General features: G+C 36.8%; 1 protein-coding gene across 12 annotated transcripts in view; it reads right to left on the minus strand.

Annotated features, from left to right (window-relative positions):
• Positions 1-504: 504 nt before the first annotated feature.
• UBR3 (ubiquitin protein ligase E3 component n-recognin 3 (putative)) overlaps positions 505-21,336 on the minus strand; it is a 173,364-nt gene continuing 152,532 nt past the window's right edge. For 10 of the 12 annotated variants that reach the window (XM_023745011.1, XM_023745055.1, XM_023745042.1 and 7 more), the window contains 6 exons: positions 20,306-20,413; positions 20,047-20,172; positions 15,276-15,455; positions 10,236-10,445; positions 9,387-9,526; positions 6,719-9,103 (listed from right to left, as the gene is read on the minus strand). In XM_023745011.1, the coding sequence (XP_023600779.1) occupies positions 8,986-9,103; positions 9,387-9,526; positions 10,236-10,445; positions 15,276-15,455; positions 20,047-20,172; positions 20,306-20,413 (882 nt within the window). In that variant the 3' untranslated portion in view covers positions 6,719-8,985. Of the gene's footprint in view, positions 9,104-9,386; positions 9,527-10,235; positions 10,446-15,275; positions 15,456-20,046; positions 20,173-20,305; positions 20,414-21,336 lie in introns of all 12 variants that reach the window. The other 2 variants (XM_023745010.1, XM_023745047.1) reach the window with 2 other exon arrangements.

Consider the following 21,336-nt stretch of genomic DNA (forward strand, 5'->3'; position numbering starts at 1 on the left):
TGGAAGGATCAGACAGGATTGAAAGTAACTATGATTAATATGCTAATGGATAAAGTAGACAGCATGCAAGAACAGATGGGCAATGTACACAGAGAGAGAGAAATCCTTTAAAAGGACCAAAAAGAATGCTAGAGATAAAAACATGGTGGATGGATGAGTTTTTTTAAAAGCCCATTTGGCCATAGTTATACCCCTTGAATGACAAATCTCTGTCCTGTAAATCTACATATGTGGCCATCTGTAGGCATATCTTTTCTATCATATATCTTTCTATCTTTTTCCAAATGGTGAAATAAGTATAATGGTGGAGACAGAGTATTGTTTGAATTGGAGGCAAGACAGTTAGATCTGGGAACAAAAAGAACTGAAACCAAGAAAAATAAAACCTTCAAGTTTGATGGTTAAAAACAATTAAGGGGCATTGACAAAGGCCCCATATTTGTTATCAGTCAACAGGTCAAAAACAAAGATATCAAAGAGTTGAACTGTACAGACTCACCTGCCTTTTTAAAATCTTTTTATTTTGAAATAATTATAGCCTTACAGGAAGTTGCAAAAATAATACAGAGACAAGCCTATGTCCTTTACTCAGGTTCCTTCATTTTTATATCTTACATAACCATAGTCCAATATCAAAACTAGGAAACAATACATTGGTAAAATGTGTGTGCAGTTCTGTCATTTTATCACATGTGGATTTATGTAACCCCTGCTGCCATCAAATACAGAACAATGCCATCACCGTGATATCTGCCTCTGGCTCCCCTTCATAGTCCAGTTTGCTTTATAGCAGCGGTTCTCAACCTGTGGGTCGAGACCCCTTTGGCAGTCGAACGACCCTTTCCCAGGGGTCGCCTAAGACCATCCTGCATATCAGATATTTACATTACAATTCATAACAGTAGCAACATTACAGTTATGAAGTAGCAACGAAAATAATTTTATGGTTGGGTCACAACATGAGGAACTGTATTTAAAGGGCCAGAAGGTTGAGAACCACTGCTTTATAGGAAGATAACAATCTAAAGCTCAGTCTGGGAGCATTTAGGACATGGTACGTGTGGAGAAGGCAGATGAAAGATGACTGTCCCTTAACTGCCGCTAAGCCAGACTCTCCAGTGTGTCAGGGAATCTTGGTTAGGGACCTCCCACCACTGCTGGTGGTTCTCCTGAGAAGCAAAACTCTTTAAAAAGACATTAAAATTGTTCCTGCTACACTGTTCCCAGATCTTTTCTGCACAACCTTCCTTATCTCCTGTCCCACATTCCCCCAACCTGGCCCTTCACTCACTCCCTGGCCTTTTATTCACTGAGACAAACTAGATTCAATCTTCAAGTCCCTTTGTCAGTGGCATTGGCCTGCCTAATCTAACAAGTCACCATACACCTCATTTACTCGTAAATGGACTCATCAAAGAGACTCTGTCCTCTGCCCTCTCTCATGGTATCTCATGCCATGGCCTCATGAAAATCATCCCACGTTTGCATCTCTGGCTCCAGACAAGGTAGCTCCACCTGTATGTCATGAGCACCCTAGAACTGTCCCAAATTCAACTCTGTATTCTAACAAAAATTGTCCTCTGCCGTGTTCCCCACAGTGGAGACTAAAATCATTACCTGCTCAGTCACTCAGTGTAGAGGCCTCAGTAACTCCAGCCTCCCCCTGCCCTGACCCCACATCGGTCACTTCCAGCGTGCAAAAGACGGGGCTTTTGAGCACCTTTCTGCGGTTCCCTCGTTCTTGATTCCCTTCAGATCCTGATTATTTCTCACGTGGACTAAAATGACAATGCAGCCTCCCCTTCACAGCGCCACTGCATTCTTCCTCTCAGCGCCCACCGTGGAGGCACCACTCCCCTGCTCAACCACCTGGGATGACTCATCACTTAGAAAGTCAAAACTCCTTTTTTCGGCATCTCAAGAGCTTCATTCCCAAGGGATCAGTGTGTACTCTACGGCCACCCTGCCTTTGCATCTGCCACTTTTTCATCAGCCCAGATGGTCCTACACCCTTGACCTGCTTGATAAAATCCTATGCATCCTTCCAGACCTCTTTCAGAGCCGTCTTCTTGGCTGAGCCTTCTCTGATTGACCAGATGGAATGACTTCTCCTTGGCATTCCCAGGGGCACTTTATTCTAACAATTCTTTAAGGTTGCCTAGAAATGCAGCTCATGTACATTTCTAACACTGCAACCACCTTCGTCATTTTCTGATCTAGCAAAATACTGAAGAAAAACAATGAGTTAAACTAGGATTTGAATTCCAACTCTGATATGTACTGACATGTGGCATTGCACCAATTGTCCTCTCTGAGCCTAATTTCTTCATCAGTAAAATGAGGAAAATACTGTCTGTCCAATAGATTTGCTGCAAGAATTAAACAAGATAATGTGGATAAAATGCCAAGCACAATGTCTCCTCACTCAGGGTAGGCACTCCAAAACTACGAGCTGGGGTCTCCACTTTATATCATACCTACTATCTAAGGCAAGTTTTGTGAATAGCAGGCTATGAAAAAAAAATTTGTGTAAACCCCTCCCACATTGTACGAGGGTTGGTATGTATGACAGAAGTAATATCCCTCTTCCAGCTTAGGTTATAAAAGACACTGGGGGAAAATTTTTGTTAATAAAGGGTACTTGCCCTGGCCATTGTGGCTCAGTTGGTTGGGCACAGTTCCATTCACTAAAGAGGTGGTTCAATTCCAGGTCAAGTACAGGCCTGGGTTGCAGGCTTGATCCCTGGGAGGCATGCAGGAGGCAGCCAATCTATATTCTGCTTTCACATCAATATTTCTCTCTCAAAATCAACAACAACAAAAAAACTTTAAATAAATCGATACTGGGGCTTTCATCTTGGGTATGTTTTTTGTGTATGTTCTGTCTCTCCCGCTCTTCGATCACTTGTCCTGGAGAAATCAGTTGCTGGGTTGTTAGCAGCCCTGTGGAGACCCCACATGGCAAGAAACCACAAGTGAATTTGAAAGCAAATCCTCCAGCCTGTCAAGCCTCAGGTGACTGTGGCTCGGCTGAGACTTTCATTACAGCCTAAGACTCTGAGCCAGAATCACTCAGCTAAGCTACTCCTGGATTCCTGGCCCACAGACTGTAATATAAGGAATATTATTTTATTGCATTAATTTTAGGCTAATTTGTTAACCAGGAGTAGATATCTAACATAGGCTGAATCTCTTTATTTGCCAATACTAGAAGCCACAAATGTCTGTGGATGCTTTTGCATTACAATGCAGAGTTGAATGGTTGTTATGTTTTGTAGAAAATGTTTGCTGACCGTTGCTCTAAACTGAGGCCATAATGATCATTTTAATATTGCAATCTGAACACTCACTACCCTACTTAATCTCTTACAATGACTTTCTGTCATTGTAAGGACAAAGATCAAAATCCATAACATGGCTCGAGGCCATGCATGATCTGATTCAAGCCTATCTTTCCTGCATCATATCTTGCCACACCCACCACACCCTTCTGCTTTCAATGCTTCAACTGTACTGTACTTCTTTCAGTTTCTTTTTCTTTACTGGGGCAACACGGGGTAATAACATTATGTAATTTTCAGATACACAATATTATAATTTGACATCTGTGTACTCTACTGCACGCTCCCCATCTGAAGTCTAGTTTCCTTGTTAGCATATATTTGACCCCCTTAACCCACTTTGCCCTTCCCCTCCCTCTTTTCCCTCTGTAACCACCAATCTGTTGTATCTAGGAGTTTGTTCTTGTTGCTTTTTTTATATTCCATGAGTGAAAGCATATGGTTTTGTCCTTTTCCATCTGACTTATTTCACTTAGCACGATATTCTAAAGATCCATTCAGTTTCTGGAGTGTACCTTGCCCACGCTTATTCCAGGGCCTGTATGCTATATATACCCTTTAGATTCTAAAGTTTAGAATGCCCTCCCTCTATTCCAGCGGTTCTCAACCTGTGGGTCGTGACCATCAGAAAACACATAGAGCATATCAGATATTTACATTATGATTCATAAAAGTAGCAAAATTACAGTTATGAAGTAGCAACGAAAATAATTTTATGTTTGGGGGTCACCACAACATGAGGAACTGTATTAAAGGGTCGCGGCATTAGGAAGGTTGAGAACCACCTCCCCTCCTTCACTTAGCTTTCTACCCATTTTTCAGGTCTCAGTTTAAACATCACTTCCTCTATGCAGTCTGTGAGCTCCCCAAACTAAATGAGCCCATTGGTTCCCATAGCCCTCTGCCTAACTTGCTGATAACATCCATTTACTGTAGAGTGCTGTTTCCAACTAGACTGCAGGGAGACACTAACACTCTGACTTGCTTAGCATCTGGCACACAGTAGGCACTTAATATTCCCTGCTCTCCCTTAACCTATTGAATTCTGTCAATTCTCTTCTGATATTGTCCACTTCTTTCTGTCTCCACCACAACTCCCCTAATTGAGCCAACTGTTATGTTGTGTCTGGATTCTTTCAACAGATACCTAGGCAAGTCTTCCCACTCTGGATTTTTCTCCACAGTGCAGCTGGACTAACTTTACTAAAATGCAAAGCTGATGGCTTCCCACTGCTCTCTAAAGAGTCTAAAACTCTTGGAAGACTTACAAAATCCTTTGTAATTTAGATTTTACTTCTCTCTCAAAAGCACTTATGTTAGAGTCAAAATGATTCCCTTTCGGGTCTTTAACTATAGATTCTCTCTCAACTCTGACTCTTGCAAATGATTCTCTTCACCTGCCTAAAACAGTATTCCTTCCCTTTCACCCAGGCATCTCCTACACAGTATTTGGGGATCATCTTTAGACATCTCTACCCCCTGAAAGCCTCCTCATACTCCCAAATCTGGTTAGAGGTGCCTTCTTTAGTACCCTATATTCCATTGCCCCCAACACCCTCTACACACACCACTTGTAGCATTAATTACACAAAAAGCTCTGTGAGAGAAAGGATTGTCTGGCTTCTTTTCCATTGTATTTCCAGTATTTACACAAGGCTTGGCACATAGGAGACGAAAAAAATTTACTAAATAAGTGAATTTTAATGCTTCAACACTAAAGCAATTTCCATAACTTTGAAAGAAAACTTTGAAAGCTTACATTAAATCTTGTGATTTATATTATACCCTTCAATTTATCCCACATGGACCCTACACTCATTTCAACTAGCACCCCCAAATTTCTTACTACCTTATATTGTACCCATCTCTCAAATCCCCAAAACATGAATTTAGCAGTCTAACTTCTACCCTTCGGGTCCTAGACTGCTGGGCTCGGGGGCTTCATAAAGTCACAAAACCTTTCTAACTGGCTCCATTAAAATATGGCTCCTAACCCTACTGGGCCCTCAATAGGACTTCTGCGGTGCTTCTCCTTATTCCCAGCCTATTCTCTCCTACCATATGTCTCAACTTTCACCACTTACCTCAAGCGCCCAAGTTATTCTACACTTGCTCACTCTCAACAGATGATTCTGCTACTCTGTCACCGAGGTAAGAGGGAAATGGATAGGACTCCTTTCCTTCCTTTAAACTTTCTTTCCTTTCTCTTGCCCCTATTCCTTCCTCTCAAGCTGAACTATTTATCTGTGCCCTTGAACCTACTTCTCTGGCCTGCTCTTGAGCTCTGCCACATCAATCTTGGTACTGTCATATTTCATATTAACTTAACTCACTCACGGTATCACTATGCTTCTTCATTGTGTTGCATCAGCTGGAGTGGCATCCTCTCCACTGCTAGATTACTGCACACTAAGATGGTACAGCTCTTCAATACTTGATATGCCTCATTATCGAGGGAGCCTGAAGTTCACAAATCGAGAAGTGATGACGTTGCCATCCTTCTGCCCACTCCAGCTCACCCCTGATGAGCTTGATCCAGTCAGATCACAAAAATAAAAGAAAGAACTATGTGCTGTGAATGGAACTGAGACAGTAACAAGTCTTCTGCTCTCCCACTAATTCTCAAGTGTCAGGCATAACCCCAAGCTACAATAAATGTATCTTGTCTTGGTGATTCTAGTGGTTAAAACTATGTTGCGTTCTTTTGGGTTTTGTTGTTGTCAACATGACCTCAAATATGAGCCAAGAATGGGAACTTGAGAATTAGCGATGACAATCCTGGAGAAGACTCAAGAGACTCCTGGGCCACCTCTCCTCTCGTGCTGTTGTTCTCTCCAAGCTTTCAGTGCTTTTGTCAGCATTTCTTCTAGGTCAAAGAAATCAATAAATACCAAAACACATAAAGCAGAAAGAAAGGTTTGTAAACATAAATGGATTCCTAACTGGCTGGTGATGATTGGCTGGTGAGCTCCAGGATGGAGGGGTAGGGATGAGGACTGTCAATTCAAACACCTCCACAGACCATTCAAAAAGACCATTATCACGAATCACTTCAGATTTCTAAAGTCCAGCTGGGAATTTTCAGAAAGCAAGGACCATGCAGTGTTCCTCAGATCTGCACAACCATTTTCTTCTCGCCACTCCTTTCCAAAACACATACACTTAGCAAAGGCTTTGCATTAATTTTAACACAAGGATAGCAGAAATAGGAACTAGCTCTCAAAAGAAAAAAGAAAAAACAAACCCTTTACACTTAAACTCCACCTCAAAGCAATTATTAGCTATGTTATGCTTTCATCTTTTGAGCCGTGCTCACTTACATACATTATTGTCAATATCTTTGAAAAAACATGTAAACATTAAACATTTTAAGGACCTTTCACAAACCAAATGACAGTAGGTTTTTATTAACATATCTTACAATGTTGATTATTCCTAGGTTTATAATTTTTGCTTAATTATAAAGATTGATTTAGCTTCTACAGTAATGTACTGTATTTAAATGATCATTCATACAAGGTATCACACCAGTACATTTTTTGAATAATATACACACAGCACTCTAACTTGGATCTGTTATTTTTAAAAGTGGATTTATAAATGGTACTTAAAAAAATTATGGGGGGGAAATTAAAGTTCTAGTTTAGCAGCATGCATGTATGAATTCAAGTACAATTTTCAACCAAGTGCTTTTAAAAAATTTATTGGTGACTAATTCACCAATATCAAAATAAACACTATCAAACCCAAATTTTAATGTTAAGGCTAAATATTTCACTTCACATCCATATGCACAACCATAAAACATTCCATTTTAAATATGTAGTAATCAAAGTCTGAATACATTATACCATGTATATATAGCATCAGAGTTTCAAACTGTAGAATTATTCAAGTTCATGAATCCTGAAACAGTATTTACTAGAGATGTAAATTAGCATTTTGCTCTTCAACCACACTTACAAATGGTCTGGTATTCATAATGACTGATGCAAAAAAAATATGGTAGGCTGAACTTATGATACATTACTGTAAAAAGTAGCAATGAGTTGGAAAGGACAGCTATTTAAACAGAATCATTCTAATCTTTCAGAAAGTTATCTTAATATTTTGGAAATGTATATAAAAATAGCAAGCTATTTCCATGTATTTTATTGTAGAGCTATAGGTAATTTTTTTACTTTTTGAACACATTTGAGTATGTACTGTTCTGCTCTCTCTACTTTAACCAAGGCCATCATTTAATGTCCACTTGCATATTCTGTAATATCATGTCATTCATGATTTTTAGAAGCTAGATCTGACTTTATTTTTATATTTTACCACGAGATTTTTTTAGGTTATTTTTATATGTAAAAATGTAATTTTATATAACAAGCCATGTTCAGTCCAAAGTATCTGGAATTGCCTGATAGCACTAAGTATGAAATAATCATCAACTTAATTAATTGGAAGAAAAAAAAACGGCAGCAATATATAACATGCTTTTCTGTAATCTTCCTTCTCTTCTAATAGAGTTTAGCTCAATCATTCCCATTCTGACTTAAAAACCCTACAAACATAAATTGCTTTTCACAACAGCACTTAAGAAGAATGCAGATGTGAGGTTCATTCATGAGGGTCCTCACCACTGAGCCTTTTCCCCCCTTTTTAGGAAACCAAGCAGAAATAGCAGTGATTACATTGCACAAATATATAGATGAACCTCTTGAGTTGAAAGGAAAGTTCCAAAACTATGCTTCATTTGTGGGGAAGTCTGAGCATTTCCAATCCAGTCATTTAAAAAAAAAGTGTGGTTGGTAATAAAAGATGGGCATGAGCAGATTCAAAATCTGCCATGTGTATGCTCTTAAAACTTAATTTTATAGTCAAATCTATTTGTTACTACCTCCAGTAATTCAACCAACTGAAATGGAAAATTTTGATTTTAAGGGCTCCCTTCCCCAAGCATTCATGTATCTCCCAAAATGTACTGTATTATATTAACAGCAGCTATCTACTTATTTTACAATTATTTCAATTATTTACCTGGGGAGAATATTTATGAAATTCCTGAGAATGAATTAAGTTTTCAGCAAAGCCTTAAACTTTAACAGATTCCTCACAATAAGAAAAACATTTTAAAGTTCTACTATTAAACCAACTTTTACTATACAATATTTCACATAAATCATGTTTTACATTTTTTTCTAATTACATACAGCAAAAATCTCAAATCAACACAAGAATGGTGAGGGGAAAAGATGCATTATGTTTAGCAGATGCAAATTAACACACAGACATAAAGAAGCAGTAAAACTTTAAATAAATCATACCCACTCTAAGTATCAATGAATCATTGATATGCATTGCTGGGAGAATCAGTTTTAAATAATTTTGTCAAATTGTGCTTCTTATTAATTGTAGATTTTTTTAAATGACCACTAAAGAATGATCTAACTTGTAACTTATGTTCTCCAGATACTTTTTAAAATTATTATACCATTAATGTGATTACCAAGCACCTAATTTTGGAAAGGCTTCATAACGTAAGTTTTCTTTTTTTCCCCTCAGCAAAAGTGTTAATCCCCCAAATTAAGTTAAAGCTTATTGTTGATAAATTCTTAATGAAAATGATAATATAATGCAGTGCTGAGGTGGTGAGTCAGAGCCCATTGTAGTGTGGACCCCATCTTTTATTGATGTGATCAAAAGTATGAGAGATCCACTGTTGTTCAAGAACTTTGTATCTTTCCTTACAAATGTAGAGAGGCTTGCCTCGCCTAGGGGGAAAAAAGGGAAAAAGGTATTAAAAGTAATAAAATACAATAAAGGTTTTTAAAAATAGAATTTTCATGGCAAAATTTTCACATAGTAATTTGGTTTATTTCATGTTTTCTTAGTAGGTTGATGAGGAAAATATCTCAAAAACTAGAAATAGCTCTAAATTAATGACTGTCAGAATTTCTTAATATAAAACTTGTATTATTACAAAGCTAGAAATGGCACATTGTTCTCACCAGACCAAATGTCAGTGACACACCTGCGACACCCACGCACTCTCACCTAAGATCCCGGTCTTCCTCTCCGTGCGCGTCCAGGTACACTGAGCCCCACAGGCAGAAGCGGTGCCCTCGGATGATGATGATCACCGACGCATTGACCAGGAGGAAAATCCCCGTGCCAGCACCGCAGTTCTGAGAATGCTAAAAGATTAAAAATATATCCAATAACTCCATAATCAAATGGACTTTACATAAGAAAATCAAAAATCCCTTAAGTAAATTTCTTCTAAATAAAACAGGCATATTTTTTTAAAATTTTAATAAGATTTTATCTAAGTTAAATTTACAATCTCACTTCTAACATTTTATTAATAATACATTAGGAGGAATTTGGGTAAGGATTATCTAGAAGAGTGATTAAAAGCCAATGCTGGGGTGGAGGGACAATCGGGCAATAAGGACACATATGTAGTATCTTAATCAATAAAGAAAAAGAAATTTAAAAAGAATAAGCAGGCACACACACACAAAAAAAAAGCCAATACAAACCTAATTCAGAGATTAGCACCTACATTAGCATATATGGCTGTGATTTCATTGCACAACATTCAAAAGTATGTATCAGTAAAGGATGGTGGGAGTAGGAAGAGGAAGAAAATTGTACTTATGAAAGGTTTTACTCAAAGACTCAGCTGTTTTGTTTTGCTTTGCTTTACCCTTTTACTGGGTTAAAAAGAACAAAAACAAACAAGAACAAAAAAGAACGAAATCTTTACATATATTGTTTATTTCGCTCAAAACCTAAACTTTTAGAGCTGGCTTGACCATATATATGTATCTATATAGCACATATCCATGTGATATGAAATTTTGAGTTTTCATAAAATTGCTATTATTTACTAATGCTTACCAATACACATTCACAGTAACTTTGTTGCTTGCAGCAAAGTCCTTTCAGGCATACAAAAGTGCCACAAACAAGGCAAACAGCAGGGTCTTTAGGAACCTTGGTGCAGACACTGCAGGTTTTTCTGTGGTAGTACTGGAAAATGGTATTATAATTCTCAGGCAACTGTAGTAGGTGTGGTAACTTCCATCTTGACTCTTGGATAAGCAAGGCCTAAAACATTATCCAAAAATATTCATTAGTCCTATGTATTTAAGTCATTAACACAAAATACTTATTTTTTTATTTTTTTAATTTTTTTTAAAATATATTTTATTGATTTTTTTACAGAGAAGGGAGAGGGATAGAGAGCCAGAAACATCGATGAGAGAGATCAATCAGCTGCCTCCTGCACGCCCCCCAGTGGGGATGTGCCTGCAACCAAGGTACATGCCCTTGACCGGAATCGAACCTGGGACCCCTGAGTCCGCAGATCGACGCTCCATCCACTGAGCCAAACCGGTTCGGCAATACTTATTTTTTTAAATGAATTTTTAAAAAATGGAAAACCTGTCTCCAAAAATGTGACTTATTTTCTTTATTAACACTCTTCTCATTTCCATTTTACAAATGACCAAAATTGTATTTCGAAAATTACCATTCTCTATTTTTAATGTTGTTTCTATTTAAAATATGATGCAAGGTTTAGATTAAGCACCATAAAACACTTAAACTTGTTATTACTTTAAAAGAAAAATATTAAATATAACCAAACATGCATAAAAAATATATCTAGATATACTTGTTTTATATATGCTTTCAAATAGTTATACATTTTTTAAAACCAAGTTTTGACCTTTCTTAGCTAAATAAGTCATTGATTTTTTCTTTAGGGAAAGTCAAAGTTTTAACTCATTTCTATTTCAATACTTTATAACCTAGAGTGGGGGGTGGGGGTTACCTTTTTTCTGTCAAGGCCATTTGGATATTTATAACATCATTCTCGGGCCATACCAAGCTATCAACTTAAAAATTAGCCTGCTATATTTGGTCAAACATTTAATTAACTCACCCCTAATGCATTGGCAGGGCCAGACCAAATGACTTCTCCGGCCTTATACAGCCCAAGGGCCTGATGTTCCCCACCCTTGATCTAGATTATAAAGTATTGTTCTCCTTCCTAGAAGATGTAAAATCTTCTTATACCTCAAGCTAAGATATTTTGTATCCATAAGTGCTGGGGCTACAACTCTTCATAAATTTGCTTACTTTTTTTTAAAATGACAAATGAGTTCAATTTTCCTGCAGGATATACTTTATTGATTGTTTGCAGGGATATAAAAATATTAGTAACAGCACTCATTTTTTCTAGATGCTACTTCATTAACACAAATAAAATGTAGTATGAATCTATTACCTTAAGAAACTGTAAAGATGGCAGGCAACTCCTATGTGATTATCTCACATTATCTACAGCCATAATCCATCTAATTCAATGCAGTGGCTAAGTAGCTAATCTGGTATTTATCAGTAAGTTCATGGATAAAGTGACCATGGAAGCAAGGGTAAAGACAATATATGGGCCTACAATATGCTATTTGCCAGTACTCAGTGCCCAACCCTGGACTCCCAAAACTGCTATTCCATGATGGGTTGATTATATTGGAACTCTTCCATCAGTGGAAGGAATGGCAGTTTGTCCTCACTGAACTTGATACTTAGCAAGATTAGACTGTGAACTACCCAGTAACTCATACCACAAGGCCTCTAATAAAATAGTCTTCTTCTATACAGGAGTGATTGTTCTCTCACAGCTGGAAATGCACAGATTAGGAAACCAGGGTTTAAAGGTGGTTGTGGCATCTTCCATGATTTCATCTAAGAATTCGGTTTTTAATTTCTGTTTTCCTAAGGAAGCTGTGTACTATTCTCCACCAGATTCCACTGATTTAGAAAGTAAATGTCATCTAACCATTCTAGGTTACCCCACCACTAAGAGATGAAAGGGAATGGCTCACAAACTGTCTGAGGGACTGACCCTGACTGGCGGCTATCAAGAGCAGCTGAGATGCTAGTCAAAGGAGGTGAAAGAAGAAAGTCATACATTTGACTATATATTAACTACAGCTTTATGACTGGTTGTAACTTTTGCTTTCTGTGGCACACATTTTTGCAACAATTTTCATTCTTTTCCCCTTTCTCTTACTATTGAATTCAGGGTGAGTAGGTGCTAATTAAAATTTTCTAGATGACTGGGGTGTAAGTACAACAAAATCACAAAAGGAATGCACATCTGCCAGAGCCTCTAGATTCAGGGAGGCTGATGATATAACTATTGGATGTGACTTCAGGTTGCATATTTTGAAAAGTGTTTGTAGAGGTGATGTGATGGTTACTTCATTTTGAACACAGAAAAAAGTGAAACTCTATGAATGAGAAGAAAGATGTCTATGTGCTGGGCAAGTAAGATGTGGAGGTAATGGGCTACCAGTGTTTTTTATTTTCCATTTGTCCAACATCTTTATCTGCATCCTTATATTAATGGTATTACAAGTTCTTTTGGAACAAAAACAACCTCTTTTCCTGCTACAAACAAGTCTGATAGGGTTGCCCCCTCACAAGATACTGCCCAGCACAGGGGTGTGCATATGATACAAATTAGGCTAACCAGGTTCTCTCTCCCAGGAATCTGAATCTTGAGTGCACATGGAGGGAAGGAAAATGGTTGAGGCAGTCATCCAGGGGTAGAACTTCAGAGAAAACAGACCACAGGTTTGCAACCAAACTGTTTGAACTAAAGAATCTTGGGTAATGCACATTAGAAGCACTAACTCAGGCTATCTTTCAAGGGTACTGTTATTGGACTATTTAGCTTCATTCACTGTTTATCTTTCTAAGTCCCTATATTCAAATTTAAAATTCCTGGCAAAGAAAATCTGGTTGCCCTAGAGTCCCAGCCAGGGTTAGAAATAGAACAGAGTGAAGCAGGAACAGGAGGAGGGGTGCAGGTCAGATGGTGATGCATTCAAATAACCAGTAAAAACTCTGCATGAATAAGTTCATCAATAAATGTCTACTGTTCTGACTCTAAAACAAATAATTACCACTACATTTTACAAAAAGATAAAATATTTTTAAATAATAAATTCTTATTCTCCATCAATATCCATACCAATATTATTCATCTAAAATGTAGGCCTGCTCTTACACTATCAAATAAGTTATTTTTCTCTGTTGCTTAACCCATGGCTCATATGAAAACAAAAACTTTAAGTATGCTCATCTCTTTTTCTCCTGTCCTGGTTCTACAATTACACCCACCTCTTACTCCAAGTCATGCCTCATAGGTTTTCAGACATCAAAATATAACTTCAGATTCTAGCTACAAACTGTGAATAAAGAAACTACTAGACAGAAAAAAGATTTTTATACGTAACATACAAGATTCAATTAACTTCATGAATTTCCCATTCCTTTTTTTAAAAAGGTATAAAATGATATATTATCTCTTCAAGGACTTTGACAAAAAAAATAGAAACGAGTAAAATAGACATTTATTATTTATGCTTATCTTGCCTTTATTATTCACTTCAATGTTTTAAAAATTAAGTATAATCAGACACTTCCATCTGAAATACTAATCTTTTTATTTTCCCTTTGATGTTAAAATTAAAATTCTAATTTTCCCTGAAATTTGGTTCCCTTTCATCAGTTCTATTTCAGCCAATGACATCCTACCACCATTTAATTGTTCCACAAATATTTATTAGGTCACTAGTCTATAGCAGGCACTTTATAGGAACTAGGGATTCAAGGATATACAAATAATTTTTGCTTTGTGGAGCCACAAATCAGACACAATAAACAGTGATAAATATGGCAACTGTGAGAGACAATGGCAAAAGTACTGTTATACAGCACAACAGTACTATCATACAGGAAAACAGAGGGAGGGGGTTAAGGCTTCAGAGGAATATGGACTATCAGACAAAGCTTTACAGAAGAGGTAACAAAACCTTGATGGATTAATTCAGCAGGGGAAGGGTAGGAAGTTTACTTTAGATAAAAGCAACAGCAACAAGCAATAGCACAGGTGTTTGAAGATATATAGCACAGTGAAGAAACATTCTTTTGGTTTGAGCAAGGTTGTGGGCAAGGGAGTGGTACAGAATAAGGTTAGAAAGGTAGGCAAGATGGGGAAAATCCTTGAATGCTTTGCAAAGAGTATACTGATGGGGCATCTTCAATGGAGTTTAAGCAGGAGCAGGTTCCTATCAGAACTATGTGTACTCACTACTATTCTTCTAATGATTTGAGTTCAAGATCTTAAAGTCATGTACATATGTTCAGCAAGTCCTATCTATTTTTCTCAAATGTCTCTTGCATTGGTTACATTCTAATTTCTACTGTTAGGACAATAGTACAGATTTTCTTCACCACCTAAATAATCATCTCTGGCTTCCCTCTCTCCTTACTTCAACTTACCTGCTAAAAAGCCACCAGATTACCCCATAAAACACTTACTTCCCTCATATTATGCCATTTCTCAAATACTGTACTTCTAGCTATAGAAAATGTCTGAGCACCAAACTATGGCATTCAACCACCCTCTGCTGCTCCCACTCTCCAATACAAAACCTTTCTCCAGCTGAGCTGGCGGCAATGGGCCAGCAAATTTTAAAGTTCAAGGTGTGACCTTTTAGACCTGCTATTCCAAATCTTTGATTTCTTTGTTGACAGTTCTCTTTCCAATAAGCTTACAAGTCCCTCATCTATCTTAAAATTCCTTTGTATCTTCCAAGTCTAATGCTATGATTATTTAAGGAATCAATAAAAACCTAAAACAAACTAAAAGTGACATAGTAATTCCTTAGCTTTATTGATTGAAATACTTCTGCTTTTACATTCAAAAACCAATATTATGTAAGTAAATCATTTCTCAATGTAATTAGTTTAATAAATGTTTCCAAGAATAGATGACCTATAAGTTTTAAATTCTTCATTAGCCTCTTAAATATTAGCACATGACCTCTATGGCAAGTGAGCACTATTCCTTTTACATACCTTTCCTTGTTCTGCATGTCTTTCAGTAAATGAATTTATCTCAGAACACCACTGAGCTATAATATCAAATGCTGGAACTGGCCAATCCAGACAGGAGGCACTGATGAAGGGATGTTCTGTTTGGTAAAATGTTGGCAGAAGTCCCAGGCAGCTGGAAAGAACTGAAAATTCTTCTTCTTCCTTTTAGACATGAAATAGAAAATTCTCAAGATATTTCATCATGAACATTTCCCATTATAGATATTTTGAGTGTCATTCTCATCAATTACTTTTGGATAGTAAGAAAACTTTCTTAACTAAAGTACAGGGAGTAAAAGAAATGAGAGAAAGGTCCCTAGCTGTTATATCCAAATATCCCTATAATATTTCTCTCTGAAATTTAACTCCTAAGTGCCATAGCATCTGCTTCTTTTATACATTTATTTTCTAAACTAGAGGCCCTGTGCACGAAATTCATGCACTGGGGTGGGGGGGTCCCTCAGCCTGGCCTGCGCCCTCTTGCAGTCCGGGACCCCTCAATGGATGTCCACCTGCCAGCAGTCAGACATCCCTCTCACAGTCTGGGGCTCTTGCAGTCCAGGACCCCTCGCTCCTTACCACCCACCTGCAGTGGAGGGAGGAGAGGCTCCCACCACCATCACTGCACTCGCCAGCCGTGAGCCCAGCTTCTGTGCTCCCTGTGGGAGCACACTGACCACCAGGGGGCATCTCCTGCATTAATTGTCTGCCCCCTAGTGGTCAGTGCACATCATAGCCACCGTTTGGTCAATTTGCATATGAGGGTTTTATTATATAGGATAGTATTGTCACATAACTGATGAGTACAGTCTATAGAGTCGTATTTACTCTGAAAACCAATGTTAATTTAGGACAAAAGCAAAGTGACTTTTGGTTAAAAAGACATAGCTTGTCAGTGTGGATGAAGAATAAGAGTAAAAGCATGGAATACACAAGAGGCAATGCTAAATAATTTGCATGTGAAACAAAGTCAGTTTTAAAAGAAGGGAGGCCCTTGCCAGTGTTGCTCAATGGCTAAAGTGTTGACCTCCTACACCAGTGATGGCGAACCTTTTGAGCTCGGCGTGTCAGCATTTTGAAAACCCCTAACTTAACTCTGGTGTCGTGTCACATATAGAAATTTTTTGATATTTGCAACCATAGTAAAACAAAGATTTATATTTTTGATATTTATTTTATATATTTCAATGACATTTAACAAAAATCAACCAAAAAAATGAGTTCACGTGTCACCTCTGACATGCGTGTCATAGGTTCGCCATCACTGTCCTACACCAAAGGGTCTCAGTTTTGATCCTGTGCATGTGGGAGGCAACCAATTGATGTTTCTCTCTTTCTCCTCTCTCTCTCTCCGCCTCCCTCCCTTCCACTCTCTCTAAAAATCAACTGAAAAAATATTCTCTGGTAAAGATTACGAAAAATAAATAAGTCTGTCAAAACATTTTAATAAATAAATAAATAAAAATAGAAGAAATGAGTTTTAAAAAACTTCCGAGATCCAAGTATTCAGCGATCTGAAGCTCCACTCAGTAATAACAGAACCAGAGAAATAAGTCATCCAAGCACTCGCATTTTGAAAGTTTATTTTTAAGGAGTTTGTTAGTCTTGTGAAAACCAAAGTATACTCCCTAATCTTTTTTTATTTAACTGAAAAAACATTTCTGAGGCTAGTGTGTCTACTTTCTTCTGTCCATTGGATCAATTCCTATCATCCTTCAAATCTCCCAGCTCCCCAGAGAAGCCTCCCCTCACCCCTATTAATGACACTTTACAGTACCCAGCCCCATTCAGATAAAATTAATCCTTCCACACCTTGTAAACACTTCTCTTTTGGATATTTGCTATTAGTTACTTTAAAAATAAATTAGCCTTTCCTATAAGACTGTGGGAGCGGTTCCTGGGTGTAGGAGCTCTGTCTTCCCAGGGCTTGGCACATAATAGAAATTCAACCAGCATCTCTTTGCAAAAGTGAACTAATTATCTAGATAAAGTACAAAATTTGAAATATGGTACAAAGATAAAAAAGCAAAATGATAAGAAAGCTAAAAAATGTTAATTTTTTAAATCTCTAGAAATAAGGCCACAAATCCCCCATTTATATAGCTATGCAAAGAGGGCATTTTTAAAAACAACTTTATTGAGGTATAACTTCCATAACCATAAAATGGACCAACCTTAAGTGTAGTTTGATGAATTTTAGTAAAAGTATAATCATGAAACTACTGCTACCATAAAATTCTAGAACCATTCCACTCCCCCAAAATATTTCTTTTACCCCTATGCAATCAATTCCAGCCCCTTCTCCTGCCCAAGCAACCATTGATATGCTTTCTGCCATTATAGTTTGGGATTTTACATTTCATATACATGAAACCATTATGTATTCTTTTGTGCCTGGCCTCTTTCACTTAGCATAATATTTTGAGATTCATTCATGTTATAGTGTGTATCAGTAGTCCATTCCTTCTTATTACTGAGTAGCATTCCACTATATGAGCATACCACATTTTGTTCACACGTTCACTTTTTGAAGGACTTCTGGGTTATTTCCAGTTTTTGACTACTATAAATTAGGCTGCTATGAACATTCAATTACAACTATTTATGTGGACATACGCTTTCATATCTTTTGGTAGATAACTAAGAATAGAATCATTGTGTTATACAGTTAAGTGCATGCTTAATATTTTAAAGAAAACTGCCAGAATTTGACTATACCACTTTGCATTCCTACCAGCAATGAATAGAAGTTTCATGGAACTCTACCCAACTCCTTACCAACACTTGTAACATTAATTTATACTCCTCTAATCAATAATGATGTTGAACACTTGTCATTACATATTAGTCATTCATATATATTCTTATAAGAAGTGCTTGTTCAAATTTTTTGACCACCGTATGTTTTTTGTTTTCTTATTGTTGAGTTATAAAAGTTCCTGATATATTCTGGATACAAATCCTTTCTCAATATATATTTTTTAAATTTTTTTATGAAAACAACTAACCCACAGATCTAAGAAGCTTAATTAATCCAAATCAGGAGGAAATATAAATAGGTCCATTACTGGAGTTCTCAATGTTAAGATGATAACATTATAATGTTACAGCGTCAGTTCTTCCAGTTAAGATGAGAGTTCTAAATTAATATTGAGTCAATGCAAACCTTCCCCACCCCCCCACCCCCCAAAAAAACTAAATAGGCTTTGTTTTTTGATAGGAATTTCAGGCCGATTTAAAAATTTTATAGAAATACAATGAATAGCCAAAACATACCTTGAAAAAGAACAAATTTTGAGAACTTCTATACTGTATGATTTCAAGTCTTACTATTTTAAGTCTTTTTTTTCAAGATCTCATTTGAAAGAAAGGTTCTACTGCTAAAGTATGTTTGAAAACTCCTGCTGCAGTGTCATGGGACTCGGGAGGGGAGAGATTAAAGGAAGGTGTGATGAGGCATATCAAATTGTGCTGTGATCAGATGGTCCTTAGTAACACTTGAGGCTGCAGGATAGTATTGGCAGGGGGGAAAAATAGATTTTGTGGGGTTAAGGAGTGCGTGGAGAGTAATGTAGGCAGCTGGTAATAGACCACAATTAGAAAGAGAAGGAACAGATGTAGGTAAATGTCCTGGTTGGGCAGCCCCTTCCTCGTGCCCATGCTCACTACCATTAGTGCTAGGGATAACTTCTGAAGTTAAAGGTATTTTGATTAAAGCTGTAGTCTTCAAGTGAGTTACTTGATTTGACACGACCAAGACTCCACAGGTCTTTCACTCTATCCACTTTTCTAGTAACTACAAAATCAGTCTCAGACAACCCTGATGTATGGCTGGTGAAATCACCACCATTTATTTTAGAAATATTCGTATTTTTGAAGTCACTTTGGCTTTCCAGTACCTGGATTGCTGTTAAAAAAGAAAAACCCTACAGCTTAATCCCTACTTTTTGTTTAAGGAGATTCTCCTAGATTATTGGTGCAATACAGTGATGTGAAGAATTTTTGAATATTTTTAATTTGTTCAATATCTTATAATCCTAAATACAAAGTTTTGGGGACAAATATGTAGAGTTTAATCTCAAATCACTTAATAAAAACCAAAGAACACAAACTATGCAATGGCCAATTACATAGGAGAAAAGGAATAATCAACTTCTTAATTCTGATATACTTCAGGCTTCAAAGATCATAAATATGATAAATACCTTAATGGCCACATCAAATTCACCGAAAATGAATGGCAGATAATGCCAGAAACATAATCCTAAAAGTTAATTTGGTTTACTTACCTTCTGCTTTCCTTTCCTGTCACTTTCTTGCCTACTCACATTGACCAACAGTTCTAAGAAATATATTAAACTAGTGATAACTCATTCATCCAAGTTTTAATATAAGTGGCTATAAATTGAACATTTTGTTGTTCTAAAATTACATAAACACCATCATATCTTCAGATAACCAGCTTTCTGACCAACATAATATTTAAATAATATTAAAAGCAATTAGTGATAAATGTATCAATAGAGATGGTGATAACTATTATCAATATGAATACTATGATCCTGTTAAAATATTGGGCATTTATTATCACTGATCTAATCCAAAACTACTCAAATATCAAATATTAGTAACATTACCATAAAAATGAGTGGATGCTAACAAATACAAAATATAGTAACAATAAGTATTCTAAATATTTATTCCTTTTAGTTAGACTAAAACAATGCACCCTAATCTCTATCCCAAATTATACCTGGCAGCTAGGTAAATCTTCCCCAAAAAGGTGATGCTGAAGAAGGCTGGTGATTCTGAGGAAAGGTAAGCAGAAGTCCTGCAAGTATTTTTCCATGGATTCAGAAGACCAAGCAATAGGGCTAACCTAAAGTTAAAAAAAGAAAACCTGAATAATTCATTCTATAATAGATATAGCTTTAAAAATTATATTCATAATGGCAACAAAATCTAAATTTTTAACTAAATAACCACTACATCTAACCTTAGAGAAAACGTACCATTGCACACTCCTGAGCTCCTTCTTCATGGTATAACTTTCCTTTAGAGAGTTCACTTATCACAAAGCTCAATAGCACTTTATAAGACTTTTCTGCATCACACGTATTCTAGGAAAAATTAAAATATTAGTTATCTCAGTCACTGAATTTACAAAAAGTTAACATTGAAAAGAACACTTTTTAAAGAGTACAGCATAATTATGATTACATTAGAGGCCTGGTACACAAATTCATTCACACTGAAAGGAAATTAATTAAAATAAATATTTTAATATCACTATTCACCCTTTCTCTATAATAGACGTATCAACCAAATTCACAATCGACAATGACAAATGGTAACACACACATGCGATTGGCGCCAGCAAGAGCTTTATATGTATCACGTATGTGTGAGTCAACTTAGCCTTTTATAGATATAGACTAAACTTGCTTAATTAGACCTGCTTTCTGATGTAGCTAAACGTTTTCCAGCCCAGTGAAGCACCCCAACCTCTCTTTCAGGTAATTGTCAGCAACACAGCAGTAAATATCAACATGAAGCAGATTATTATTGTAGATCATGCAGGGAGAACAAAGGGTAATATATTTAACTGCAGCAGTGTCTGACTATATTCTGCACAGTGAGAAAACCTGAAGTCATTTTCAAGGTCCACCATTTCTTACTTCTTTTCAGTCAGGTCAAGTTTCTAAATCTCTGTTTTCCAGCTAATGAAAAGAAAATAGGATTCCACCAAGTCTCCCATCTACCTACTCCAGGACTTCTATGAGGATCAAATGAGATGAGGCATGGGAAAACGCTTCACAGACATTTGGTTAAAGTGTGAAATGTTTCCTGGCTATAAAGCAAGTCATGTTCCTGGGCGGAAGAAACTGCAAGGAGGCTAGTTGCTAGGGAGAAAAAGCCGGCTTTGCTACGTGACATCATTACACAGATGGTAGGATACTTAGCATATTAGCTTTTTATATATATAGATTATTTTTCAAGTATGTAAACTTCAATTCCTCAAAACCTATATATTTACACAATG

Source organism: Myotis lucifugus, unplaced genomic scaffold, assembly GCF_000147115.1.
Source record: "Myotis lucifugus unplaced genomic scaffold, Myoluc2.0 scaffold_5, whole genome shotgun sequence".
NCBI classification, from domain to species: Eukaryota; Metazoa; Chordata; class Mammalia; order Chiroptera; family Vespertilionidae; genus Myotis; species Myotis lucifugus.